The sequence below is a fragment of the Penicillium rubens genome, assembly GCF_028828025.1.
Source record: "Penicillium rubens strain IBT 27055 chromosome Unknown utg000004l_segment0_segment0, whole genome shotgun sequence".
NCBI classification, from domain to species: Eukaryota; Fungi; Ascomycota; class Eurotiomycetes; order Eurotiales; family Aspergillaceae; genus Penicillium; species Penicillium rubens.
In genome coordinates, this window is record NW_026890602.1 from 3,854,557 (window position 1) to 3,881,472 (window position 26,916).

Genomic DNA, 26,916 nt, shown 5'->3' on the forward strand with positions numbered 1-26,916 from the left:
GAAGAGAGAGAGTTGTTGAAGGATTGAAATTCTATTTCCGTCTCGTCCCACGATGGTCGCCTAGCAGAAATATCTGCGTAAGATGAATGCCACCCTAACAGGTTCAATGGCAGCAACAATTTGTAGATCGGAGGTTATCTATACTTCTTAAATAGGCAATTCTCCAGAGCTGGAGGTGTGGATACTGTCATTATTGCTGGGTACCCGCACGTTACCCGGCTTGGCAATGGGTGTTGCATACATATGGGCCTAGGTAGGTAACTACATATGTACGTATGATCGGATATTGACTGTGAAAGATCAATAGCGAATTCCCGGGCTCATAGCCTGTTTGATTCTACAAGCTAGTACATGAGATTCAAGCAACAAAGAACTATATAACGATATCATAAAGTGTTTAAAGCTATGAAAGGGAAGGAAGGCAGACTGTAAGAGTGATAGTATGCGTACATATACGTATTAACAAGCTTCAAATGTGCATTCAAGCAAAAGGAGTCCAGGAATGCCTGGATATCTTGCTATCAGAACTACAAAGGTATAACACAACTAAGAAAATATAATATGATACTGGGCTGGTACGTTCCCTCGGTGGATTTAAATCGATCCCCTGAAAATTCCTTACATGCTATTACTTGTCAACGGGTTGCGCATCAGGTTCACCGGAACATGCTTGAGTTGGCTACCTTCCATAACATCAGACCGTTCCGAAAAAGGCATTGTTCAGCCTTACAGTACATCGTAGACGGTCATGATCGACGGTGATCGGCGCAAGTGACAAGGATCTATAGAATACTCGTAAGCTCAGGTCAGGCTGCTGAGCCCGCTTCAAGGGGGTTATGATGGCCCTCGAGTATATCAAGTTCAACAGGGTCTGAAATTGTAAATTATCTCGGTGGGACCTGTGATTGGAACGAACAAATCCCGACACCAGTAACCCATATAAGGCCGCGGAAAAACGTGTCTACTCCTTGCACCTCTCGTACAAAACTCCAAACGGAAGTCTAACTAGTATAACAGGGAGGTCCTGAAGAGTAGGTATGAGGCGGAAATGGAATTCAAATTTGCCTAGGCGAGGTTGAGCAGTAAAAGTCCGAAAATGGAAATGTACTTTGTTATGAGGAATTTATCTTCACTCAAATATAGACACTGTCCTTTCTTTTCTTTTTTGTTGACATCCATGGATAGACCCATATAATATACCGTGGGCAGCAGTTAACGTACCACAGGAAACAAATTTCAGGTAAAATTACAAATTTTATAGATCCCGTGCTAATAAAAGATCCCATGCCAACAAAACAGGCCTCCTCCAAATGGTGCGCTGGGGCAGTCTTGACTGCGCTGAGAATTCAGTCAATCCGAACATCATCACCTCGGTTGGCTGCTCCGGCGCTTGCGGGCCGCCTCGGGCTCTGGCAGGTATTTTGCTGTAACGGATAAACCCGAAGCAATTATGAGCATAAGTACCCAGATGGCATAGCCGCCCGCCAGCTGTGTCCTCGCCCCCAGAGCGAAGAGGGTGGTAAAGAGAGCAGGGCAGAAGGCTCTCAGCGCGCTCACACCAGTCAGGGCCAGCGCATTCAGCGTGCCAAGTACCTTCGGCGAGGGTGCGACGTCGTTCAGGGCGAGCTGAATCGCCGTGAAGCTCATGCTGACTCCACAGCCGATCGCCAGCGTGATCGGCAAGATAATCCAGAAGGCTTTAACAGACCCATCCGTGCCAATCCGCAGGAGTACATTGCCAAGAGGGCAGCATAGGAAGAATAACGGATAGCCAGTGGCGCAGAGACGTATCACACCATTCGACCCTATCTTCTTCTGCAGTGGGGGGAACACCAGGAGGAGCCACGTAGCTTGCGCGGCACCATTTAGACCCATCATCAACGAGATTTGCAGAGGCGTAAATCCATACCCTCCGAGGTGTACGGGAGTGAACCAAAACACGGGAATAATGGCCGTGAAAGCAAAGGCGAGCACCATGATATGCCCGTACGCGTACAGGACCATACCAACCCCCGGCGATTTGAGGAGCTCCCATGTCGATAGATCACTGCTCTGGGTCGGCACATCGGATGCTGCCTCCTCGCCATCATGGCCCACCGTAACCGGCTCCTTTTTCAACGTCTCTTCGACAAAGCAGGCACTAGACACGGCAGCAGTGGCTCCCACGGACGCCACCACCAAGCTCGAGAGCGCGTAGGGATATTTTTCGAAGAAGTGAACAGCCCCGAAGACACCAGGGTACTGTCTTACTGGGTCAGCAAGTGCACCACCCAATAAAGGTCCCAGGAAAATACCCAAGTTCCCGCTGAAGGCGAACCAGCTAAACGCCCGGGCCTGGGTATTGGGCGTGCTGTGCTCGGCCACCATCGTGCGGATGGTGACGATGGTCCCAGCAAAGACGCCAGCAAGACACCTAAACATGATCATCTGTGGTATGGTCTTTGCCAGGCCAAAGAGGCTTGTCGCCACAGTCACGCCGAACAAGGAGGAGACCAGGACGGGCTTGCGACCGAATCGGTCGGCTGCTTGTCCCCAGAATATCATGACGATGGCCTGCGTTAGGGAGAACATCGACTCGATCAGTCCGCTGTAGAAGCCGACGTCCGCGTCCGCCAAACCCCCGTTATCCTGCACCATCTGACTGACATAGGGGAAGATGGAGAAGAAGGCTAGGGGCTCGACTGCGCGCGCATAGCAAAGCAACAGGATCTGGGCTATGGGCAAGGGCTTTTTCTCATCGTCATTGTCGTTATTGCCATCATTGTCGCCATCTGGCCCTGACGAACTGTCCAGAGTGTCTGATGTGGGTGCGCCACCATGCTTAGTCTTGCCGGACGCTAGGAGTGCTGTAGTCTCATCTACATGGTAGCTTTCCTCGTGTACAGCGTCTGGCTGTCTATCTGTCCATGTGATTGCGACCATATTCTGGACGTGCTGTGACGCGTAGGTGACTTGATGGGTTGAAGGCGAATCCATTCGGATCCACACCGCTTTCGCGTGCGCTTAACACGCGTGATAGATAGTTGCAGAGCCATCAACAATGGCTTTATACGGAGTTTATTCTTTTAGACGATTGTTCTGTGGGGCTCATCCTTGTTCTATATGTGCTTTTTATCATATATCACTCAGCTAGGTCAAAGCCAATAGCCAATATTACACGGTCCATAATACAACCCCTTCTAGCTTACGAAAATGCCCACAACATACCTAAGTAGTTAAACTATGTAAATATTTTAGTATCCAATGGCTTGGCATTTCTGCTCTTATTATCAGCCTTAATTCCCCGATATGGGCTGTTAGGTGTGGTTTTCCTACGCCAGAAGAATTTAGATGACTTACTCCTCAACCCACCTGGGCAATAAATTGAACAATTACGTATATATCAGTTTCAAATCTAACAACAATCGCAGCTTGGAAGTAAAAAGCAAATTGGTTCATCAGCACCCCTTCAATCCGTCTTTCGGATATTTCGTGAAGGTACTTTATCAGAGATCTTACGTTCTAAATAAATACTGCGCCTTTAACCAAACAGCGCTGAATCCTTCCAAACAGACTGGTATCACATATCGTTGTAAGGGAGTAAATAAGATTCTAGATAGTATGTGCAAACATTGACGCGAGTCCCCCTCAGAACTCCAACTCCTCTAAAACCAATTCCAATAAAAGAAACATAAAACATACCGCCAGGCTAACCACCCAGCATCATGAAAGCCACAGCACCAGCCCAACCAAAGACAAAAATCAAGGTCAAAATACTGGCGCCGGCCTTGTCGCCAGTGGTAATAGGCTTCAGCTTCTTCTCATCATCATTTTCCGAGCCCGCATTGGGATCACTGGCGCTGTTTCCACCAGTCTTGGAGGTGACAGGCCCAAACGAGCCGGTGTTATAGTTGATCAAATTCGCAAGGAAGACATTCGTTGCGCTAATCTCTTGCTCCATACCAGTTGTCCCGTCCCACTTGTTCTGATACCACGTGATACCGCACGTGTTGTTGTTGTTTCCCGTGCAGGACTTTGCGGCGGCTTCGGCGGAGCTGGCGAGTTTGGGCTTGATCTGCGCCGCGGTGTCGGGGGCTAAGAGTGTTGTGAATGCAAGCCATGACGAGGTGAGGCCCTTGAAGAGGATCTCGTTGAAATTGCACATTTTGATAGGCTCGCAAGTGACATCTTCGATGACGTCCCCGTTCGGGAAGAATGTCTTTAGGGTTTTGCCGAGGAGGCCGTCTACTGGTTTCTTCCACTTTTCGTCTCCATTTGTCTGTATGGAAGTGTTAGCAACTGCATATAGAAGATTTTGGCATGCAACGGATATCGAGGCTCCCACTCACATAGTTATACATGTAGACAGCACCCATCAAGTATGCTCCGTAGTTGTAAGTCCACTGGTAATTACCAGAGTCGGCACAGTCATTTGCCATTTGTGTTGAATCGGCAACATTCCAGGTCTTGTTGTTCACTAGCGGTGAGGAAGTAGACCAGTCCCAGATCTTCTCGGCCCATTTTGAGTACTTGTCATCATCCGTGTAGCGGGCGAGGCGCGCAGCGAGTTGGAACAGACCGCCATTGGATACGGAGTTCTTCATAGTGTACCCTGATTGGTAAGGGAAGAGCTGCCAACGCAGACCACCACCACAAGTTGTTGTATCCCATCGAGCGGTCTGGGTGTTAAATACACCCTGTGCGAGTGAAAGCCACGAGAATCCGTCCTTGACATCAGGGAATTTCAACTCGGCGGCCATCATGGCTGCAAGACCCCAGAACATTTGGTCGTCATTTCCCTAGAGATTCGTGAATAGTCAGAGAACTAATCTTGGACGGTGGTCTGGAATATATATGCTCACCAGATAGCTACTGTAATTGCTGGGCATGTAGTCACCCTCTTCGCCCGATTGCCACTGCATTCCTTCGCTCATCAAAGAGTTATAGGTCGTGTCGCCCGTAAAGTGCCAGTACTGAAGCAGTGCGAGGAAAAGAGCAGATCCTTCCCACCATTTTTCGGGGAAAGAGCCAGGGATTTGTCCAGTTTCGTTGCCGTAATACCATCCCATCATGGAGTAAGTACTCGTACTTGCGGCATCTTTGATTGATTCTGTCCAGTGGTCGAGAAGTCAGTCCGGTGATACCTTTTATTGGGAAAATCAAATTCGAGTATCCATGACGTACGTTCATCGTTGAGGTCTAATTCGATCGCAGGCGTCAACGTTGAAAAGAGAAGTGTTGCGATGAGGCCATTAGAAATAGACCAGGTTCCGGACAAGCGCATTTCGGCTTAGATCAATCATAGATAGTATCGATCTAAAATGGGAAACAGTTGCGATTCGAGGTGAAAAGCGGGCGAGACCTTGCTTGTCAAAGGGAGTTTCGGAGGTTGGGGATGCGGCGCAATGATGTATGGAAGACCCCCAACCCCAAAGCTCCATATTAAAAATAGTTTTCAGGGCCTACTCCACTTTTTTCTGTGGGGTTGAGAGAAATTGCAAGCTTTTGCTGGTTGCTTTTGCTGGTTGCTTTTTGTAAAGACCCGACGATCAACCAGTCGATCTATCATGTTGCCACCGGCTGAGCCGAATATAGGCCGAAATCGATTGTATACGTATACTGTACAGTTGAACAGTTCATGGTTGGGGCATAAGTACTAGCAGATCGAAATAATCATATTCTTTAAGGGATAGAGGGGGTGAAAGCGACAGATCGACAGATGATGTCGAATGATATAGGGACTTTTTTGTTTTCGGACGGGTTAGGGCTTTTAGTTTCTCCACTCTCCACGCAGATGCCAAGCCAGACGCGTGTAAGACAAGCAATTTAACGGATCAACCAAGGAACTTGGACTTTCTTGGCTTTGAGATTCAATGATTGATGCACTTATAACATATTAGTAGTGTACAATATCATGTTTCACACCAGTCTATCTCCCTAGATCGTATGCCAAGTGATTAAACTCCTAACTCCAGATAATACTTTTCCTTTCCAATCTCCCAAATTATTTAAATCACAATCTCTTCTGTTTTCTGTTTAAAATATATATCTCCGTTTTCAGATGACCGCATTGGGAAAATCACCTCGAAATAGTGGGTCCAGGGGCTCTGACGTCAGAGGCGGGAGAGTTCTCTTCTTTTTCTTTTTGACGATCAAAAGGGCTGTGGTGTCAACTCCACTGAGGAACAGTCAGGGGTTTCTTTTGTTTCGACGTCCAGGCCATTCGTCTGTATAACCTATGTTATACTGAGCACGGAGTCCCTTCTTATGATATCCCCTGGAAGACGGAGGCAAAACGGCTGGTTGCCATAGGGGGATCAGCGACCACAACTTACATACAGATTGATGTGAGCTAAGGGGCGAACACTTGTGAAGCATGACTACCAAATTACTACTGTATTCAACAGATAAAAGCATTCTTCAAATAACAATGATTCGCTCTTATCAGCTAACCCGCCAGGTACAAATTAAACAAATTATGTACAGAGTACATCCAATAACAGCCATTCGGCCCCACATCGACTTATATCTCAATTTCAAGAGCTTTGCTACAAATATATACTATTTTTCTCGCATCATGCTCGAGTTTCTCGACCTCGCCAGTCATCTTCAAGCGCAAGGTGAACTGCGTCACTCCATACTCTAAGGGTAAACCGTGGACGGTCCTTCAACTAAACAGACTATTATTCCCCGCACACTTTTATTGACAGAATTAATTGAATCATTCACCATAAATGAAACCCAGATATAAGCCCAGAAAAGACACATATCCACAAATAAATAACACCCAAGCATGGGGGAGAAAGACCACCATTTTGCCCGTTGACGATACTCCTCTCCACCAGTCCATAATGATCATGGCCGTACGTCGCATTGAGATGAACATCGCCTGAGACCGATCCATCTTCCATCCGAATCCATGTCCGGATATCTTCCCCAAGCGACCGCTCATCCAACAAAATCTGCCTTCCACCACGCGCCCGATCGCCATACCCTCCATATCCTGTATGCCGGCCGTAGCACATGCTCATACCATTTCCCGTCACGTTGAGATCGGGAAGCTTACTATCCCACCTGAAGCACCTATCGAAATGAAAAAGGATTAGCCAAGTGAGCTCTTTTGTGGGTTTTCTTGAACCGAATACAGAATATCTAGGGTAGTGCTATCCATACCAGTCATTATCGTGATCATGGCCACTAAAAGTCGCCGCCAGCCCCGTGGTGTTCAGCAGAGCGTTTATAAATGGGAAGTCTTGATAATGGTAGCCAGAATCGGGTTCATAGCCTTGCTGCTGGACTCGTTCTCCGTTGATTCCTGGTTCGGTGGTTGGGCTAACGCCAGTTTTCTGGAAAGCACGCATTGCATAAACTGGGATATGGACGAAAGCTAGAGATGGGATCGGCTGCCCATAGGTAGATGTTAAGTTTGCATTCGCTCTTACAAACCATTCAATAACCTGTAATAAGTCAGTATGTGAAAACTCAATTCCCAACTCATCGGATCAGGCATGATTCATCGACGCCGTGGTACTCACTGTGTCATCTACCCAATTCTGCCTCTTGGTTGCTTTTCCATCATCATTCTCTGTCAAGGGATAATGACCACCTTGGCTGTCAAAGAACCACAAGATAAATACGGGGATACTGTCATTCGAAGCCCCATGCGGAAATATTGGCAGGTAATAGTTTGTGATGCCGGCAGCGGGATCCAGAATGTCTCTCTGGGTTAAGCTGTTTCGGTATTCTGTCTCTCGACGGAACAACTCTTCGGGATCGAGATTAACCTCGCTGTCATGATTCCCATAAGTTGACGCCCATGGTAAATCAAGGTCGACTAGTGGAGCAACAACCCGATCAACGTAAAGTGTGGAGTTGGAGCTTTGTGTTGCCTCGCCAGAGATTAAATCTCCATTAAGTACCACGAGTTGCGGTTCTTCTGAAGAAAGAACGCTTCTCATCACCCCTGTGGTCTTGTGGTCCTCTTCATCGTCTTCCAATAGTTAGTATGCCCAAACAATGGTTCAAGTCTGTCATCGTACCTTCAGCAAAATGCAAGTCACTAAAAACCGATATTTGGAATGTGCCATTCTCGTTAAAGCGTAACCTTTGGTCTCCAGCGCGGCGTCGATGCGCGGTCCGCCTGCGGATAGACATCGTCCTTATATACCCCACACTAGATTATGCACAATGGCGAAAGATCAACTGGAGGTAAATGGAGAAGACTTGCGTCCCTCGACATATGCTCTAGTCGTATCCAAGACCAAGCGAAATGTACCATAGGGATGGCTGGTCGTGCATGTAACCTTACAGAAACAGCGCCACTTGAGCTCCGGTAGGAGGAGAGAGCCGGAATCGAATCCCGTGTGGTTCATGGCTTGGATACCAAGAAACGCACACTGTATGAACAATTTGCCGATTGGCCGTTGGGACTCATCTGAATTCATGCTTGGAAACCCTTCCAGCTTGGGCGCCCAGAATGATAAGAGCTGAAGGACATATTATTCGTCCCCGGCTCTTCCTCGGCAATGTTAAAGCCCCAAAAACTGACGCCTTAAGCGCCAAGGAGGCTAGCTCTACATGTCTTTGCTAGTTATCTCCCATCACCTCTTAGCATCATGCAGGCTGCTTATTGTACGTCATGGCCAAGAGGTTACTTTCACCATTGGAGTGCCAGGTGGATCCCGTCTTGATTTTTTAGCTTTTGGCCTTTGGAGCTCAGGCTGGTTCCGCCAATCAAATTACCACGTTGTGACCCACTCGGTAAGCACCCGGACAAAGCATAAATTGACTGACCTTAAATCCGAATGTATGTGCCTAGGTACCTATTCAGGGGAGGTAATCAGCAAGGAGGGTATGCACGACAACATTGGACGCCTGTCTGAGTGACAAAGGATGTATCATGTATAGTAAAATCAGCTAAATAGTCCATTGCACATGTTTTGCTCCATTCGAGGAGATCAACGGGGAAGGAAAAGTCTTATAAATCTGAGACAGACGCCTTAACAGAAGTCAAAAACAACCCGCTACGCTAAGACTTTAGCTCAGCGCCCTACGACGCCTCCTGCAACAGGGGCACTCATGGCGCAAATCCAACAATAGGAAGGCAGAAACCACTGAGCGCGCCTTATTCCCAGAATGTCTCGATGTCTAGACCTGTTATTTCGGTGTAGGCTTCAGTGTCAGGAGTGCTGGTGGTAAAACTGGGCTCTGTCTCGCTTCAGCAGCAGTTCCGCCAAGACAGCATTACGAAGCACATTGTGCAGGGATGACAACCTCCAGGGCTGGGCACAATGCAGCCAAGATTGTATTACCAATCATACATCACTTCCTGGAAGGTTGGTTTCCGAGGAAACCACTCAATTTACTTCGCAGTGCTGCGAATGCTGCGAAAGAAAAGGCCCAGCGTGTCTGCCATCTCTTATATAAACTTCTGTGTTTCAGGTCGCTGTGTCGCACCCTTCACAAATGGCTAACCTTCTGGGTTTCATATTACTACAGCTGATATTCAGCAGAGACAATGGCCGCAAATCGTGGCATGGCTTTGTTGCTTGGGATCAACGGGGTTAAGATAGGAAAACAGGCTTCTCGAAATACATATTTAACTAAGGCAACTATAATCATCAAGCAAAGTCAAAGTCATATGTACTGATCTCCGTTCCATTCCTAGTGACAAAACAAGACATCGAATGCCATTATGAATAATTACGCTTGCATATCGTGTCGGTCAGTGTCCAATCCTTCATTGCTCTTTGATATCTTCTTTTCTTTTCCTATTTTCATGCCAGAAGGTTGGACATCGCTTCTAAAACACAAAACCCTTATACACCTACATGCGCATTCATGAACATGAACGCGAATAACGATCATGATTCGAGTTCACCGCGGCGAAGTGCCAACAAAGCTCGGACATCCGTGACATATTGTAGAGCTTCGAGCATGGGAACCAAGTGGAGCAGACCGTTGTCCGTGGGGTCGTTTATCCAGCCTTCGATGGGAATCGCATTATCTGGTAATGGTGATTAGCTCGAGCGCACCAGATAGATAAAGTTAATTATTACCTTCGTGGAAAATATAACTCATCGGGCTGTTGTCCAGAATCATGACCTTGCTCAGATCCGGTTCCACAGAACTCAGGTCCTTGATGTATGCCCCGTTACGAAATGTGCAATGTTGTCGGTATAAGCGGCCTTGGAAGTATTTTCTTTCCTGCTCGAGCCAGTCGATGACAGGATCGGCATACTCTTGGACACTGGCCGTGAAGATGACAAGCTTATACCACTTGCTGACCTTGCGCAGGAACTCATCGCAGTGTGGCCGTTTATGGACATAGTACAGGATTGGATGCTGAGGGCCCAGTGTCGTTTGCGGTCCACCCGGGGACAATGAAGTAGTCGTGGGTATCGAGAGCTTAACCTCGACCATGTGACCACTGGACATCCGGCCACCCTTAGCGAGCGAGTGGATTAGCGTCTCGTCGAGATCCAGCACCAAGGTCTTCTGCGGGGCTCTGGCATTGCGGGGAGGTGCAGTATATGAAGGTACTCGTGGTGGAAGAAGTGGCCGCGGTGGGGTTGGAGAGTGTGGGTACTTGGTTATGCGATGAATGTTGGGAGAGGTTGGGGACTTTAAGCTATCCAGGTGAACAGCCCCTTGGACTCGAGAGACGCCCTCGGGCATTGGATGTCCTAAATCTGCACTCTGGGATCTTCGCTGTCGCTGTCTCTTGAGAGATTCCTCATTATGAAGCTTGATTCGTATAGACCGACGGGGCGTGTGCTCGTGCTCTTCCCCTTCTGGGATTGGGTCTGGATCGTGGCCTTTTGTCTTGATAGGTCGGTTCCTCCCACTTGAGAGATTCTTGACATGCCGTCGATCCGTGTCGGACTCTGAGGTTGTTGATACAATGGATTCGTGAGAGCCTTGAGGTCGGAGCTTCCGGGTGGAGCCACTGCGACGCCGACCTTCTACCCGGGTGGCCCCTTTAGCCGACCGGATCGTTGGGTCGGCAGAGGAGCGCCGCAATTTCCGGACAGGCGCAAGGAGCGAGTAGTGACCATCGTCGGCTTGGAAGCACTGAGCCAAATATACACCGGGTGCAGCAATCGTAGATAGGATGAATTTGATGGTTTCCGTGATCGCATCGAAAAATCGCTGGGTAATCAGTCGCCAAGTACTTCGAGCAGTGAGCGTGCCATTCTTGTGAGCTTCATGCAGTAACGGCGTCTTCTCATCTAAGTCATATGGGGCATCCTCCTCTCTATCTTCGCCCACGGGCAGTCCGTCGTTATAGCTCTTTTCGGTGGGGTCGAGGGACCGAAAGTTATCCTCGCTATAAGATCGGAGTTTCGAGAAGTCTGACGGTAGAGGTGCACGCTTGCCGTCGCCTTGAGACTGCGATCTATGGCGTGAAGAGCTGGAAGATTGGCCAATGACTCGCGAGGACAGGATATTCAGCGAGTTCATCTTCCCTTAAGGCGTCACGGGAGACAGGGGCGCAGCGATCTATTGACAAATGGATCGTGAGTAAATCATCAAAGCCACTTAAAGCGGTCCATGAGATAAGTGTGTAGGGGTCTGAGGGTAGTCTGAGGGAAAGAGGGGGATCACAAGGAGGTGTAAGCTGTTGTTCTAACCTCAATGCGCCAGTCACCCGTGCCTCGGAAGTACTTCCGCAACTCCAAATCCGATTTATACCACAAGTTTCAAAGCCGATAAAAAGCAATACAAAAACATAAAGGAAATAATAGAAATGCGATAACTGGAAGAACACCAATAAGAATGTCTGAAGCCGAGACAATAGAGCGAGGATCAATGAGTGTGGGGAAGCGGACAAGATCGAACGGCAGAAAATCATTCTTTGTCTCTCCCACTCTCACGCTCTTGTGAGAATCTGAGAATCTCTTGAACATTAAACACTTCCTATTGACAGTACGTAGTGCGATCTGAATCTGAATCTTGGTATGTTTATTTCTTGACATTACACACTTCTCTCAATCCCCGTTGACGCCAAGCAGATTTCCTCCCAACATCCCACTTCCTCATGCCGTCTTCCTCGTTGGCCCTGACGCCGGGCCTGGGCTCATTCCTCAAGTGCCTCAAGACAAACCCGATCGATACCTCTATTGAGACACTGATTTCGTGCGTATCTTGAGACTCCAGGTCATGGCGGCTACTCCTGCCGACGATCAAACTTGTTAACATAGTATATTTCAATCAGATTGCTCAAGCGACGTCAAATCCGCCATTCCCGATCATGTGCCACAGCAACCGCCTATTTGCTACGGAGTGTGATCTCCGCATGTCGCACAACAGATTCGGCAAAGCTTATTGAGCGGGTGCAGAGTGTGGGCAGGCGCCTGATGGCTGCGCAACCGCGCGAGATGGTTGTGGGCAATATTGTGCGCCGGGTCCTGGGTCTTATTCGTGACGAAGCTGAAGATGATCGCGACGCTGAATTCGCTCTCAGCGACATCGGCTCAGAAAGCCAGCCACAAACACCCCGGGCTTATGACGGTGAGTTCCAAGTCCTCGTCCAAATATCTACGCAGTGACTCATAGATTCATAGATGCATCCTTGCCTTTGGATCGCGACTCCCCTTCCTTCCGAGCCGAAGACAGATCCTCTCGCCCTCCTCTGACCTCTATGTTCAGCCTTCTTTCCCATCCTGAACCCGAGATTTCACTTCCCAGCACCCCGGGATCCTCCTCCCCGAGTGGACGCTTCACTGGCCACGGCCCAAGTAAAGACGTCCGAGCTGAAGTACTGGAGGGTATTGGCGAGATCATTGATGAACTCGGCCAGGTGGACGATCAGATCGCTGCCTACGCATTGGACCACATCCACTCTAACGAAATCATCCTCACCCACACATCCTCGACCACTGTCCAGAAGTTCTTGCTCAAAGCCGCCGCAAAGCGAAAGTTCACCGTAATTCACGCCGAGTCTTACCCGAATAACCACGAGGCTACACACGCCACAGTCAGTGGTAGCGCTGTCAGCGACGATGACAATCTCGGCTTGGAGGCTTTCCAAAAGCCACTGATCGAGCACGGCATCACCGTCATCCTCATCCCGGACTCTGCCGTATTCGCTCTCATGTCACGAGTCAACAAGGTTATTCTCGGCACACACTCCGTCCTTGCCAACGGCGGCCTTGTCGCCGCAGCTGGCACCCGTGTCATCGCCCGTGCTGCCAAGGTCCACCAGACCCCCGTCGTGGTCGTGAGCGGCGTTTACAAGCTCAGCCCTGTCTACCCATTTGACTTCGACTCGCTCATTGAATACGGTGACCCAAGCAAGGTCCTCCCATACGAGGAAGGTGATCTTGTCGACCTGGTCGATGTCCAAAACCCCATCTATGACTACGTTCCTGCAGAGCTTGTCGATCTTTACATCACTAACCTGTAAGTTTCAAGCGCCTACCCCACTCGCTGGTCTCATTTCATATACTAACTTTGCTTTTCTTACTCCAGCGGTGGCCACGCCCCATCATACCTTTACCGCATTGTGTCAGACCACTACCGCAAAGAAGATATCAGCTTCTAAACTAGTAGTTGGATTAGGCAATTGTGTCAAACAGCTCATCAAAATCAACAAAAAAAAGAACCATTTGAGGGACATTTGCCCGAACGATACCCGAGGAATTACTTTGACGACTGATACGCAGAAGTAATGAATAAAATAACTAAATTTTATTACTTCCGCCAATGTTTAGGAATAGCCGCTGCGTTAGACTCTAGCATATATAAACTTGTAATTGACCTTCGCCTGGCGTATAGATAGATATGGTATAGATAGATATGTTCGAGCGCTAGTAGCAATATAAAGTCTCGCATATGCCTATCTAACATTCGGCTGGATGCAAAACCCTTATGTCATGAAAGGCCAGTCAATATAGATGTATGCGTGTATAAAATCAATCCGCGAGCATCCAAGTAGCAATTGATCTCATTCTTTTATTTAGGTTTCTTTCTTTCTATATTTTTCTCTCAGGTCTTCACCCTTCTCAGCCCCTCTGTTCGGAAGACCACGAAGATATTGGACCTTCATATGTCGACCCTAGGAAAATGGGCTAACATCGTGGTCTATTCAAGGATAGTAACAAGGAACTCCTCTTACTGCAGAGGGCGTAGGTTAGATATATATTTTCATACCAGCCATACAGAGTCGGTACACATATATATAGTGACCATTGCAATCACTAGACAACTCCACATGTCCAATGGGGAAAGGAGCTGAAGGCCTAGATGTACAGATCAAACCCCCAGACATAGACAACTCCACAGCAAAGGAGATCGAGTTATGTACCCCAAGAACTTGTAGATTTTGGTCATTCCATGTTCATGAAGCCATATTCACCCAATATCATACCCTACGCTCTACTTTGGATCCTCACCAGACAAGTCTAGCAAGGGCCAAGGAACCAAACAGTATACGGCAAGGTCAGAAACCTGAGGAAAAAATAGAAAGTCATGGCGCCATAATCTTTTTGGAGGTTGTATCGTGTTTAATTCGCAAATTAGCGGATCCACCACATTCCGGACGAAAGCCCGCCGGGGGACTCCCCAAAAAGAAAATATCTCATGAAATCAAGGCGCTGATGAGGCGGGCTTTCCGTCCGACACCGTTTCCACACTCCAAGGCTCCCGGTCGCTGCATATTTTTATTTCGAACAGAACGCGTCGACTTGTTTAAGAGCGGGGCTTCTCCTTCTTCTCCTTCCAGAGAGCGGCGAGACCGACACCGGAGACCTTGACGACCTTGAAACGGACACCGGGAATATCACCCTTGGCCTTACCCTTGCGACCGAAACCGGCGAGCAGGACCTCGTCGTTCTCATCGATGAAGTTCAAGCAACCGTCATTGGGGACTGTAGGAACATGCGAGTTAGCACATGTTTGTGGTAGTTGCGTTGACGGTTTCCATCTTGTCGTAATTCCAACTCGTGTAGACCTTTCCAACACGTCGCAGCGATAGTAGTAAGGAACGGGGTTACCCACCGAAAGCAGCGACCTTCTTGCCGTTCTTGATGAGCTGAACCTTGACACACTTGCGGATAGCGGAGTTGGGCTGCTTGGCCTCAACACCGACCTTCTCGAGGACGATACCCTTGGCGTGGGAAGCACCACCGAAGGGGGAGGACTTGTAGGCGGTTCCGAGAAGGCGCTTCTTGAAGTGGTCATCAGCCCAGCGCTGGTCCTTGCGGTGCGACTGGAGCTTGCGGGCGGCGTTCAAACCACGGGGCTGTCCTTTACCCATGTTGGCGGATTATGTGTTCGACGGTCAACTGAACGAGAAGGAAAATGAAATGTTAGCCTCGTGTCGAGTGCAACGCTGGTATTGCTGGTTGCGGGTATTTTCGATGCGTGTTCGATGTTTGGAGAAGGCCGATATTTTGTGCGTGATGGATGCGATCGTTGACGAGGGATCTCGCAGTGCCACGAATAAAATATTTCCGAAAACCACAACAATGCAGGGGAAACAGCAGGATATCGAATACGTACCGACTGGGAGGGGTGTTGTCGGCCAAAGGGGCTGAGGGTCGATTGTCGAAAAGTCGAAGAGTTCCGGATTTCCCTTACCACAACGCTTCGGATGTACCTCAGGTGACTTTGTGCGCTTTAGCCCTAAGCGAGTCACGGGACAGCCGTAGCCCCCACCTCAGATTATGTCATCTAACTGATAACGATAAGGTCATCAGCTGTATCATCATCCCCGTTCGAATGCTTGAATGTCTGTTGTTCCATAGTACATTTGTTGAAGATGGATTTGTCAAGAAAGCCTACAAATCCTCAGCGCCTGCCTCCTCCAGCACTATTTCAGGGCCCACCATCACACAATGCCTCTAATATCTCCTTACCCGTACCACCGGCAGCCTCAACGTTAGCCACTGCCTCCGGCAGCCAACCTCCACCCCTGCATCGGAACCGGTCACCTCGTGGAGCCGAAGGGGAAACTCCGGAGAAGTCCAGCCTACTATCACCATTTGTATCGCGCCGTCCCTCCAAAAATGATGTAGATGGAGCCGATGCCATCTGGCAGGAGATGCAGAGCGCCCTGTCAGAAGTGGAACTTAGCGCTGTGACGAGCGAGAATGTCTTCGGCGCGAAGCATTCTGAAGCATTGGAAGATCTACGCATGAAACAGTTGAAGCTCGCTCAAGCCTGGGCGCGCAGTGAGGCAGACGATGAAGTTGTGGATCCCGGCCACAGCGGTGCTGATGAAGCCAGTGGAAAACCCAGTTCGGCACGGCGAGGTACTGAAGAGTCGAAAGCCCAGTATGATACAGCGACGGAAATCAGCGCAGGCCGCGGTTCGGTATCGCACCGCACGTTGGACGGCGAGACGGAGAACGACATTCATCTTGCGCGAAAGCGCCGCGAGGCTAATGATCGGTACTTTGATCGGGTCAATCAGGGGGTTTTGGATGTTGTCGCTAAACTGGAGGAGGTGGCTCAGGCTATGCGCGCCGTCGAGCGGGAAAGCAAGGACATCTGGAGTGATTCGGAGAGTGTCACGACAACTGCGCCGTCATCAACTCAGACGAGTTGACCTCCTGGATCTTCCAGTCGGTTCAGCTGCAGCCGGTCTTTGCTGCATTTCCTTCACTCTCTTTATTTTCCAGCGGGCTATTGCGAAAGTCCTGGGATTGATCGGGTCATCACCGAATCCTGGCGCACCGCATTGATATCTCTATCCGTTCTGGGGATGCGCTGGACGCATTTACAATATCCCTCGGGGGAATCATAATGCTAATACATGTAAATTACGACATGACTAAATCAAGGGTATCCAAACTCCGGTGCTCAAAATCAAACCCAAACAAGCAGACATGATAATACATCCAAAGATCCCTGAGCCAAGCCTTAGCTATAGCCCCAAAATGATCCTTCATTCCCGTTTAACCACTCGTGCAGCAGCCTTCCAGCCTTCCGCAGCAGCGTCCCTCACGTCCTCCCATCTTGTCTCATGAGCCTTCCTTGTCAAGACCTCCACTTCCTTATTCCACCTATGCTTCAGTATCTCCTTCATAGTCGGCTCGGTTTGCTTCTGCGCTTCCAATTCTTCGCGCCGCCACCTTGGCACATCTTCTGGTAGGAAGCGCCGGTCATAGGCGCCAGAAGAGGAGGTCAACCAGTCTATTTGCTCGACTTGCGCGTGGATGGCATTGCGTTGAGATATGCGTGTTGAGCGGTGGACTTGGATGGTAATATAGAGAACGGATGAGGTGAAGGCAAAGCCGCCAAGCTATTCGATAGCGAACTGAAGTTAGTCCTTGTTTCCTGTATAGATTCGATAGCAACTCGTACAAAACCCGTGAAGAAGCCCATATTTGTCGTGGTGTTTGGAATCGCCGGACTGCCTATTTGTTCGCGGGGGTAGATGGAAAATGCGACAAGTGGCACGGTATTTCACGACTTTATGGATATTCCTTTCCCGACATTCAAAGGCTCAGTTGAAATGTATTCGAAAAGCTGAATGTCCTTGAACAAGAAGAGCGCGGAAAATCGAAGTCGGACAGGCGGTGGAAGAGCTCCGATTGGCTACGACAATTCTTCTGGGCCGAACATCCTCTCTCCTTCATTTCAGCGACTGGAACACCTTGGTTTGGCCATTGGCGTTGCGATTCCCACTTCACTTCTAATAATTTGCTCCTTCTCTGCCTGTCATCCTCGCAATAAACAACCCTCACCATGGCCGGCGGCGGAAGCAGATACCGCCACTTAAGCCGCGACTCCGCGCATCGACAGGCCATGCTCCGAAACCTGGTGACCTCCCTCTTCAAGCATGAGACAATTACTACGACATGGCCTAAAGCCAAAGAGGCCCAGCGCCTGGCCGAGAAGTTGATCACCCTGGGCAAGAAGAACACCGAAGCGAGTCGGCGACGAGCATTGGAGATTTTCTACGTATGTCGATTTCCCGAAGAACAAGCCCACCCCAATTATTCCAGTCAGGACGAGGATCAGCCTAGTCACGACAAATCATGGGTTCACCAGATCCGTGACGAATTGCTGCAATTCTCAATCTATCATTCTCCTGGGAAAAAAAAATCAACAACCCAATTACAACACTAACATTCCCTAGACACCACATGAAATGCTTCCCAAACTCTTCGGTCCCCTCCGCGAGCGTTACGCAGACCGACCAGGCGGTTACACACGAGTCCTGCGCGTAGAACCCCGCGAAAAGAACGAGTACTTCTCGGCCAAGAAAGGCGACAAAAACGCCATCCGCGAGCCTAAACCCCAGGTCAAGGCACCCACTGCCATTCTAGAGTTAGTCGACGGGCCGAAGGACATGCGTTTCGCCATGACGGCGCGGACGGTGGCGCGCGAGCGTGAGCAGGGCCGTGATCTCGTGCACTCACTCACGAGGTTGAATGTGAAGAAGGTTACGCAGTTCCGGAAGGACGGTGTTGAGGTCTTGGAGCGGGCGATTTCCAAGCTCAGTCTTGCCAAGAAGCAAAATGATAAGCTCGCTAAGGAGGGTGAGGTTGAGTCGAAGGAATAAATGTTGGGAGCGCTACCTCTCCTTTATGGGAGTTCGGTCTCGGAATCCCCAGCCTGGGGGTGATCTTCGTGGCATGTCTGGGATATGCTCTGCCGGGCTTTGATGCGTGTGCTCGCTCCGCTTGATCTCCGGGATTGACTCCGTTGTTCTTTATTTGTTTTTCTTACCAGGAGTTCCGTCTTCTTCCTGTTTATTATGGCATCTCGGTCTTCGTTTGCACCCGCGCATGTGACATAGCCTCTGTATAAAAGATTTCCATACCTCTTTCTTCGCATTTCTTCGTTGGTTTCTAAGCTCTGGTGAAGACAGGCACGTGGGACGCCGTGGTATATCATCTATTTCGGAGTTATATATAGATCTGAAGTTCCTCACTACCTGGTAAACAACACTTCATGGTCAAATACGTGTCTAAGACCTATCCATAGACAGACGTCTACAAGCCGGCATTTCGACAATTGTGATGCCTGACGACCAAGACCTCGACATATGAATCTCAACCCTTCACAAAAATGCCTTGTCCTGCAATGTAGATCAAATAGAAGACTAACCGCAGATAAGAACTGCTTCATTGCATCAACATCGATACTAATGAGATTTTGCGTGATTCGGTAGTTATGTTGCTTATGCTAGAAAGAAAGAAATTGAAAAACTATATATACAGGACTCCACTGCTTCGTCGACCGAGAGAAAACTTCTAGCAATTAGACTTAGAATTGCCATTTCATGAAGTCATCCATCATCTAATCTTCCCAGAAAGTAATCAAAATTCCCTGCTGCCTCTCAATGCCCATTTCCTAGGGCGGTTGACGAGATCTGATACATCAGCTGCAGCTTCGACAGAACAGACTAGTGCCACCCGCATACGGCAATTGCAATCAAGGGACAACAAAATTCAATGCAGGACCATCGATAGTTGGACTCTCCAGCATATGACCCAAGCGCATGCTGTTGCAGGCCAAGCAGTTCTGCCCAAGGGGTCATTTATTCATCTATCTCAGTCCTGGGAGACACCAATGCCTCAATTTCCCCCTGCAATACCCCAGTGCTCAGCAGGACCTGTGCTCTGATCAAATAATACAGAGTATTCAGTTGTCTGTTATTCAGCATTCGATAACCATTCTTGCTACACCGCAATCTTGTATCAAGTATCCAAACCCAATGCCAAACTATACTCTTTAGGGGTCAAGTTTGCTAACCTTCCCCCAGAACAGAAAAAAGTATAGGAACAACTACTCGAAATGGAAAAAATGTCGCTCGAAACACACAATCCGCTCCGGCAAAATGCCCCAAGCCCCCCATACCCCGACACATACAAAGAAGTGGCAGCATCATACCCACCTCGACAAACCATCGAACACAGCGTGAGCGGAGAGAGCACGCTGCAGGTCAGTGACCGGGACTGCACACTCGAGTTTAGCGACCGGGACTGCAACATGGAGGTCAATCAATATCCCGACCACAAATACACAGATAAGCAGGCTGAGGCTGGAGCTGGCCTCGGAGCTGGAGCTGCAGACAGAAACCAGGCAGATGCAAGTGGTCCACAGTCTGCAGCAGCTACTGAAGGGAAGCAAGATTTGGAGTCACAGTCTGTGACAGGGACGGTCATGCGCCATAAGTCTCGTCGGCGGGAGTGGATCATCTTTGGTTCGGCTATGGTGGCTGTTGTTCTTCTGGTTGTTATTATCGTTCCTTCTGTAATCTTTGGGATTCGTCAGTCTAGGCCGCAGTATAGCCCGCCCAAAAATCCGTATATTTCATGAGATGGGGGTTGATAAGGGGGCCTGCATGTATAGACTGAGGGCTGAAGAACTGGATGTGAAATATGAAGAGTACAAGTGCAGTTCCTCCGTCTAATACTTTGTTATTGATCGTGTATATATGCAACTTGAGGAGTCAATGCTAGATTGGGCACCCTAGATTGGTACCTTCTATAGTTAGTTACTGACTGACCCCCTTCAAAATATAAAGAGAATCACGTGCGTGGATTTTAGGCCAATTAGAGTACTATGTTTTGGAGATCACGTGGTGCTAGTAAACCCTACTACTGCTAGTATATCTAGTCCCTGCAACACCTTTGATGCACTACTTTTGCATCATCCTCTCAACTTTGGGTAAAGTTCTAAATGCAGAAGCTTTATTCTCTGACATACTGCGTCTAGACTCAGCAGCACGTGTATAGTCTATCTCTCTGACCCCAATTAGTGCAGCACAGACGAGAGAATAGCACTTTTGGGGTCTTCAACAATACCTTACACCCCAAATGCTGCACTCTCAGCCTCCCCTGCAAGAATCACAACCTCGTAATTAGTGGCCGGTTTGAAGGTCCAGATAATTTCGCCCACCGCGGGGGTCCGTAGCAACAAAGAAGTTGATGAGCAAGGATTCCTTCTCTTCCGCCGTAATCTTGTCTAAATCTTTTGAATCTGTTAAATAGTTGACTCAGATGTGACCAGCAGCATATCGGCTGCTTGAATCGCATTTGCAATATCTTCAGTGTAGAGCAGTGCGCTTGCATCATCATATCTGTCACTGAACTTTGATCCATGGCTCATTCATCCCGTTGCTTATCTATTGTGTCTTTGTAAAATTCCGTCTCTTTCTCTAGAATATAGGAGGTTCCTTAGACCGGGCCGCTGAGAATGCAAGTTGGGCAGTCCACCCCTTAGTTAATTGTAATAGAGGCAATGGAGACGTTCATGTCTATGGTTTGTCACGTAATCGTCAATCTCGTCGATACGCATCGTCTTATGCGGGTAACCTGACTAGATTAAGCAACTCTTTGTCGCTAGTGAAAGGCGATGCTGAAAAAGCCCCCGGTCTGTTAGCGTGCATGTACTATGCCAAAGGGGGTCCAGCAATATGACCGTGAAAATGAGACGTACAAGGTGCATGCAAAGGATGCCGGACGCCGAACGGAATGCGCTTGGCATTGGTAGCCATCACCCTCAGGCGTTTATAGATTATCGGATGGCCTCAGGCATATCGACATGTGATAGGGCCCGCCTACAGTAAATGCGTGCCGCAGGGCTCTCTTCCAGGGTTCCTCTCTTCTCCATTAGTAAAGCCCAATTTCCTTTGATTTATACGTTGTACGTCGCCTTGGTCGATCTTTCATGATTTGACCACATACGGATCAGATACCTGCTCAATGGAAACCTACGTTCACTCTCGTTCCTGGAAATCTGAACGGTGACACGACCATCCGGTCATATCTCGATATTCGATTCTCGCTCAACAGGGGCTGGAAGTCAAACTCGCAGTACTATGGTCTACTGGGCGATGAACGATGGAAATTGCGACCTCAGTGAAGACCGGCGTGTGGATGGATACGACACAGACCCCGAGACAACACCTTTCGCGATTGAGGACGAGAATCTTCTGCCAATGCTCTCAATCCACTCCCAACCGACATTCCAACTCTCGGTCAAGACCTTCTGATTATACTTGCGGCGTTCCACGGTGATATCGATCGATACGCGCTCGGCTTCGACAACCCAACATGGCTCGCTCAGAATATGTTCGAGCATGCAGCGTTTGACCTGGCGCGAACCTTTGCAGGCGAGACTCCTCTCGGTAGAGGACGGTCTATCGTACAATGGCTGGATGGCAAATTTCAGCCGGCTCTAATTGGGAGTATCTGTTCCAGAATGACTCAGGGAACAGGTTTCAAACTCTCCTGGAGAGCTTCGGGTTGACGAAACAATTCGCCCTGGTCGAGATGATACCAAGAGAGAACCCTGTGCTGCGTATACTATGGGAAGAAACAGGCTGTCTCAGACATCTAGGTATGTAGTTTCGAGTGCTTTAGAGCGAGAAACTAGGTATATCCTGTAATGGTTTTTAATGCTTTATTTCTATCCACCCGTACACTTAATGTCCAAGTGTAAAGGTGTAATGTCGGGGGTCACGATCTTAATATATGTGGACGTAAGCTGGTCGCTAAGCCATGATACCAACAGACATAGGGGCCAAAGACCAACACAGATCAACACGCAAGCAGAAAAAAGCATGTAGCCTGGACTCCCTGGACTTCATAAAATGGGAACTTATAATATATCAACAATCTCGAGACCTCCTCAAAAGTTCAGTATGAAATATCAGTATCAACCCACCAGTCCACCTAGCAATATTGACCATTTGACTAGCGAACCGAAGATAGCAAAAGCCCAACCCAGAGCGAGACAGCCCCTGAGATCAGGGTCCCACGACGATGCCCGAAGAAAATACACACCAAGTGCCAACACCTACAACCGACACGTACAAGCGAGTCATAGCCGCGCCAACAAGCACAATCGAGGATGACAACGGCGACTGCACACTAGAGATTGACGGCCGGGACTGCACGCTGGAGATTGACGGCCGGGTCGAAGATAACAATAAGCAAGCTGTCAATGATGATCAAACACAAGTAGATGAGAGCGGGAGTCCTGATGTTATGTTCTCGTGGAGAACAAGTGCAAGTCTACGCGGAAATGTCATATTTGGTGTGAGAGTTTTACTTGTGGTCATTGGGCCGCGGTGGTTCTACTGCGTAGCACTAAGTTGATGCGTACGAGACTGGACCGTGTGAGACACGTAGGTAGTAGATTGTGGTGGCCTTTTATTCAAGGGACATTGGGTGATCATGAAGACAAACCATCTCTTCTCTAAGAGCCACCAACATGGGTAACAAGTAGTGAAAAGACTCAAGATACTTGAGGGTGACCGAAGGGTCTCCCATCGAAGCATCAAACTCAAACTCGAAGACCAAGATGTCAAGGAGTTGAGGCAGTGGTGTTTCAAAAATTCCCAAGCAGGCGATGAGGCCCACTTGAAGCAGTCAATTTGGTAGTTTTCAACCAGCAAAAACACGATCTCGGATTTCTCCTCACTGATACGTGTAAAGCTCCTGCACTAGGATGGAGAAAGAACGAAAGAAGAAGAGGAAGTTCAGGGGGCAGGACCAGGTATTTATAATTTTCCAGTGGCTTAAGGCTGCGACAAAGAAATGGTAGGCGACGAACATGGCGTTCGTCGTATTCATCGTATTATCGTATTGCGTCCATCGTATTATCGTATCATGATCAGGAGGAGGTGACAGTTTTATAGAACGACCGGTCCTGTGAGACATGATGTGGAACAGTCCGGAACGGCCCGGAACCTCATAACAAGACGGTTTTATTGCAATTTTAAAACATTGAAAGATTTACATTGGTTCATCTGACTTTTGCAGTTCATGGTATTTGTGAAATATGGAGTCTATGTAGGCAACGGTCGCCAGGGCATACGAGTAGGCAAATGGGCAAAGAGAAGAAAAAAAGCACAAGTTGAAACAGGTTCATGACTAGCTAAGAGCGACTAGGTACATGCACAAGAACCCATATCGCCATGCATTGTACTGTAGATGCAAGCCTTGGAACACGGCCGGTGAACAGATGAACTTTTATCCCATATGCTAAGGGACAGTAGTTCATATCTCCACTTCCAAAGGTTCAAAGGATCACGTCACAGTCAGATACAACACAAATAGTAGATATGCGACCAAACCCATAGAGCTTTAGTTCGGTTTGGAGACAGTGGTGCCTCCCGAGACCACAAGTGGTCCATTGCTTACAGCGGGAATCCCATTGCTGCTGTATGTTGGGGCCGGAACTGAGGCCGGGACGGGTCGGTTTTTCAGGTCAAAGTCGGAGGGAACTTCGGATGGCGGGGGTTTGGGGGGCAGGTGAGCTGGAGTGCCCCATTTCGCAATCGAGTCTCGCGGACCGGTGGGAACTCGGTTGGAATTCATAGCCGGGGTGGAGTCCATGGTCCGGTTAGGGATGGGTTCCGGATACCCGTTCCATTGTGGTTGGGCACCAGATTGCATGTTACCATACGGCTGCATTGTGTGTTGACTCTTGTTCGGGTGACGACCGAGAGGAGCACCGCCGGGGATGAATGAGCGTGTCTGGGGGTTGAAGTGTGACCTGGCATATCCTGCTTGCATTGCTGCATGTGATCCAGCAGAATGTTGAAGACCAGGGTTCATATGTTGCCCGGGGTATTGAGCATAAGGATATGCGCCCATATTGGACGGCATATTAGGACCCATGTTGGGTGGCATGCTGGAAGTCATTGGCTGCTGAGGATAGTTGGGCCAGTGGACAGGCCCATTTCGCTGGTGCGGGGACTGCTGGAAATTTGTGGGGAAAGGAGGCGAGCTCCAATTGGGGGTTTGTTGATACGGCGCCACATTGGGCACGGCATAGTTGTTCATTGCCGGCGAGGACGCGTTCGAGGACGGCTGGTTCATCATCCCCTGCTGGCTCATCGAAGCATACCCGGAATAGGGGGACTGCTGCGGCATATTTCCTCCTTGCCATGAGCCATTGGAGGCCACCTGGGGCGACATTGTCGGATACTGGGAGACACCATTCATGTTCATGTTCAGTTGTCCAGGGTAAATCGCACCATTCTGACCAGATGGCATGTATCCGCCAGAGGGTGGCGGCACACCAGGTCCGACCAAGTAAGGTACTTGGTTGGGGTATGAGCCATCATTTACAGGAGCGTTGTACTGGGCAGTGCCATTTCCATATTGCATCCCCGGGTAGTAGGCGTTGAACTGCGAGCGAACCTCAAAGCTGTCATCATGGGGAGTTCGCTGCCTCGGGTTCTTCTTGCGGCCGCTTGCCGAGCTGGAGCGCGACATGTTGGGATTGGAATCACCGCTGGCCGGATCCGACTTGGCACTGTCAGGGAAATCACGGAAGATTCGTTCACGTACTTCATGGTACTTAGCTTCCCGTTCCTCCCTCGTCAAAGCCATTCGATCTTTCGCTGGCGTAGCGCCGGATGAAGATCCGTGGCGTTCTCCATCCGGTCCACTATCGCCATCTTCCGAGTTGGCCTTTGAAGGGTTCGATGAACCTCCAATACTTCCTTCAAACTGCCCTCCATCGTTTCGGCGCATGATTTTCATTGCCGGAACGACTGGAGGGGGAGTGCTATTGCAGGCAGCATGCACATCAGATAAAGGAGTGGGTAGCCGGCAGAATGGTGTGCGATGAAGCCTGACCGATGTCACATTATTGTCGACGAAATGTGTTAAGTGATAGTAATCCCCCAGCTTGTGTGCAAGGAGTCGGCCAAACGCGTTCGAAGGGGGCAACTCCAGAGATTGTTCATTGCAGTCCTTGATAAAGTACCGAATCTTTTCCTCCAGTTGCAGTATCAAAAGACGATCCTTCGGTGATTTCATTGCCTCTAGGAGTTTTTCATCCGGCTCCAAGGGAAACCCATGTAGGATCTGGCCATCTTCAATGCCATTAGGGTTGGCTGGAATCACAAAGTTATTCGCGACTGAATCCGGAGGAATCGTGCCATTTGCCGGCTGCGTTCCATCAAAGAGAGGAGGCACGGGCAAAATCCCGCGTGGGCGTGTAGGAATACCATCTCGATAATGATCTCGAAACGCGCGACTGCCAGCTTCGGAGCCTGCCACTGAGTTTGGAGCCCCAGAAGCAAGTCCAGAAAGCGACTCCTCTTCATCAATGGCTTGGACACTAGCACTGTCATCGGGACGCACAGAGTCCTTTTCATCCATTGCAAATGTTGTCACCGAGGCAAGACTCTTGGAATCGAAGTTGGTCATTTTCGTGGATGAGGTAGAAAGATGAGTGCGGTCATCTTCAAAAGAATTCTCGCGCTTGAGCAAGCCATTGTCTTGGCCACCAGCGAGAGAGCTTGGGCCATCACTGTGTTTCTTCAAGGTGAGGCCAATATCTTGCACACCTCTCCCTAGATCATCAACAGCAAGATCAACGGAACTAGCCTCTGGCGTTTTGTCGAGATTATGCTGGCTGGGCAGAGCTGCACCGGAGCCATTTGCTTCTGAGAAAGGTGGTTGTTCTGTTGGCTGGCATATTTCATTTTCATCAGATACGGAGGAAGAATGTGGCTTGAGGGGTGCGGGCATAGCGGCAATCTTGTCACGGGATTAGCGATGAGCCACGAGGCAGTGGAGCATATTCTTGGCTTACCTTTGCAAAGGAGAGAGGACTGTCTCCACCTGGGGGACTCTTTGATGCCATGACAATACTCCGCGGGATGGTCGCCGAGAATGATTGAATTTCAAAAATGAAAAAGAAGAAAATCCGAGATCAAGTCAAGCAGCAGCTGGACTCAGCACGCTTCGGATTCGCAAGTGTGAAGAGGGTCGAAGCTTGTTTGGTTGAAAGTAATGTCGCTGCGTAATTTCGTTTCACACAAGCCCAAAACGAAAGACATATCTCTGGGGTAGGGCAATCGCCATGGAGAAAGCTGTAGAGAGTGCGCATTAGCATCGTGCATGGTAGAACGCTAGAACGCAAAAGAAATCCATAATTCCAATGAGAAGAAATATCCACTTCAATGAAGCAAGAAATATACCCAAATCAGGCAACGGGGCCTTACATGAT

The 26,916-nt window shown here is 49.1% G+C and overlaps 13 protein-coding genes across 13 annotated transcripts; 5 read left to right on the forward strand and 8 right to left on the reverse strand.

Moving 5' to 3' along the window:
- Positions 1-1,365: 1,365 nt before the first annotated feature.
- On the reverse strand, positions 1,366-2,976 carry N7525_011414 (MFS transporter; the record flags this gene model as incomplete). Its single annotated transcript, XM_002560593.2, has 1 exon — positions 1,366-2,976. One exon carries the CDS (start codon positions 2,974-2,976, stop codon positions 1,366-1,368), a length of 1,611 nt encoding a protein of 536 aa, XP_002560639.2.
- Positions 2,977-3,688: 712 nt separating this feature from the next.
- Positions 3,689-5,263, reverse strand: N7525_011415 (glycoside hydrolase family 76 protein; the record flags this gene model as incomplete). The annotated part of the gene is made up of 4 exons (XM_002560592.2): positions 3,689-4,258; positions 4,329-4,778; positions 4,842-5,089; positions 5,164-5,263. 4 exons carry the CDS (start codon positions 5,261-5,263, stop codon positions 3,689-3,691), a joined length of 1,368 nt encoding a protein of 455 aa, XP_002560638.2.
- A 1,441-nt stretch (positions 5,264-6,704) lies between these two features.
- N7525_011416 (metallophosphoesterase family protein) lies at positions 6,705-8,133 on the reverse strand (the record flags this gene model as incomplete). The annotated part of the gene is made up of 4 exons (XM_061215485.1): positions 6,705-7,062; positions 7,153-7,436; positions 7,515-7,969; positions 8,019-8,133. The coding sequence occupies 4 exons, from the start codon at positions 8,131-8,133 to the stop codon at positions 6,705-6,707; spliced, it is 1,212 nt and encodes a 403-aa protein (XP_061067997.1).
- A 1,709-nt stretch (positions 8,134-9,842) lies between these two features.
- On the reverse strand, positions 9,843-11,442 carry nemA (Nem1-Spo7 phosphatase catalytic subunit NEM1; the record flags this gene model as incomplete). The annotated part of the gene is made up of 2 exons (XM_002560589.2): positions 9,843-9,985; positions 10,038-11,442. 2 exons carry the CDS (start codon positions 11,440-11,442, stop codon positions 9,843-9,845), a joined length of 1,548 nt encoding a protein of 515 aa, XP_002560635.1.
- Positions 11,443-12,019: 577 nt separating this feature from the next.
- N7525_011418 (translation initiation factor eIF2B subunit beta) lies at positions 12,020-13,634 on the forward strand (the record flags this gene model as incomplete). The annotated part of the gene is made up of 4 exons (XM_002560588.2): positions 12,020-12,117; positions 12,197-12,492; positions 12,546-13,383; positions 13,453-13,634. 4 exons carry the CDS (start codon positions 12,020-12,022, stop codon positions 13,523-13,525), a joined length of 1,305 nt encoding a protein of 434 aa, XP_002560634.1. The 3' UTR covers positions 13,526-13,634.
- A 1,036-nt stretch (positions 13,635-14,670) lies between these two features.
- Positions 14,671-15,238, reverse strand: rps23 (40S ribosomal protein uS12; the record flags this gene model as incomplete). The annotated part of the gene is made up of 2 exons (XM_002560587.1): positions 14,671-14,849; positions 14,980-15,238. The coding sequence occupies 2 exons, from the start codon at positions 15,236-15,238 to the stop codon at positions 14,671-14,673; spliced, it is 438 nt and encodes a 145-aa protein (XP_002560633.1).
- A 504-nt stretch (positions 15,239-15,742) lies between these two features.
- N7525_011420 (DUF5315 domain-containing protein) lies at positions 15,743-16,531 on the forward strand (the record flags this gene model as incomplete). Its single annotated transcript, XM_002560586.1, has 1 exon — positions 15,743-16,531. The coding sequence occupies one exon, from the start codon at positions 15,743-15,745 to the stop codon at positions 16,529-16,531; it is 789 nt and encodes a 262-aa protein (XP_002560632.1).
- Positions 16,532-16,870: 339 nt separating this feature from the next.
- N7525_011421 (MICOS complex subunit Mic12 family protein) lies at positions 16,871-17,310 on the reverse strand (the record flags this gene model as incomplete). Its single annotated transcript, XM_061215486.1, has 2 exons — positions 16,871-17,227; positions 17,290-17,310. 2 exons carry the CDS (start codon positions 17,308-17,310, stop codon positions 16,871-16,873), a joined length of 378 nt encoding a protein of 125 aa, XP_061067998.1.
- A 363-nt stretch (positions 17,311-17,673) lies between these two features.
- N7525_011422 (mitochondrial 54S ribosomal protein bL17m) lies at positions 17,674-18,493 on the forward strand (the record flags this gene model as incomplete). The annotated part of the gene is made up of 2 exons (XM_002560585.1): positions 17,674-17,889; positions 18,068-18,493. 2 exons carry the CDS (start codon positions 17,674-17,676, stop codon positions 18,491-18,493), a joined length of 642 nt encoding a protein of 213 aa, XP_002560631.1.
- A 1,238-nt stretch (positions 18,494-19,731) lies between these two features.
- Positions 19,732-20,256, forward strand: N7525_011423 (uncharacterized protein; the record flags this gene model as incomplete). The annotated part of the gene is made up of 1 exon (XM_002560584.2): positions 19,732-20,256. The coding sequence occupies one exon, from the start codon at positions 19,732-19,734 to the stop codon at positions 20,254-20,256; it is 525 nt and encodes a 174-aa protein (XP_002560630.2).
- Positions 20,257-21,765: 1,509 nt separating this feature from the next.
- N7525_011424 (uncharacterized protein) lies at positions 21,766-22,023 on the reverse strand (the record flags this gene model as incomplete). The annotated part of the gene is made up of 1 exon (XM_061215487.1): positions 21,766-22,023. One exon carries the CDS (start codon positions 22,021-22,023, stop codon positions 21,766-21,768), a length of 258 nt encoding a protein of 85 aa, XP_061067999.1.
- Positions 22,024-22,706: 683 nt separating this feature from the next.
- Positions 22,707-23,042, forward strand: N7525_011425 (uncharacterized protein; the record flags this gene model as incomplete). The annotated part of the gene is made up of 1 exon (XM_061215488.1): positions 22,707-23,042. The coding sequence occupies one exon, from the start codon at positions 22,707-22,709 to the stop codon at positions 23,040-23,042; it is 336 nt and encodes a 111-aa protein (XP_061068000.1).
- A 990-nt stretch (positions 23,043-24,032) lies between these two features.
- N7525_011426 (putative R3H domain protein) lies at positions 24,033-26,550 on the reverse strand (the record flags this gene model as incomplete). The annotated part of the gene is made up of 2 exons (XM_002560582.2): positions 24,033-26,444; positions 26,500-26,550. The coding sequence occupies 2 exons, from the start codon at positions 26,548-26,550 to the stop codon at positions 24,033-24,035; spliced, it is 2,463 nt and encodes an 820-aa protein (XP_002560628.2).
- Between the last annotated feature and the right edge of the window lie 366 nt (positions 26,551-26,916).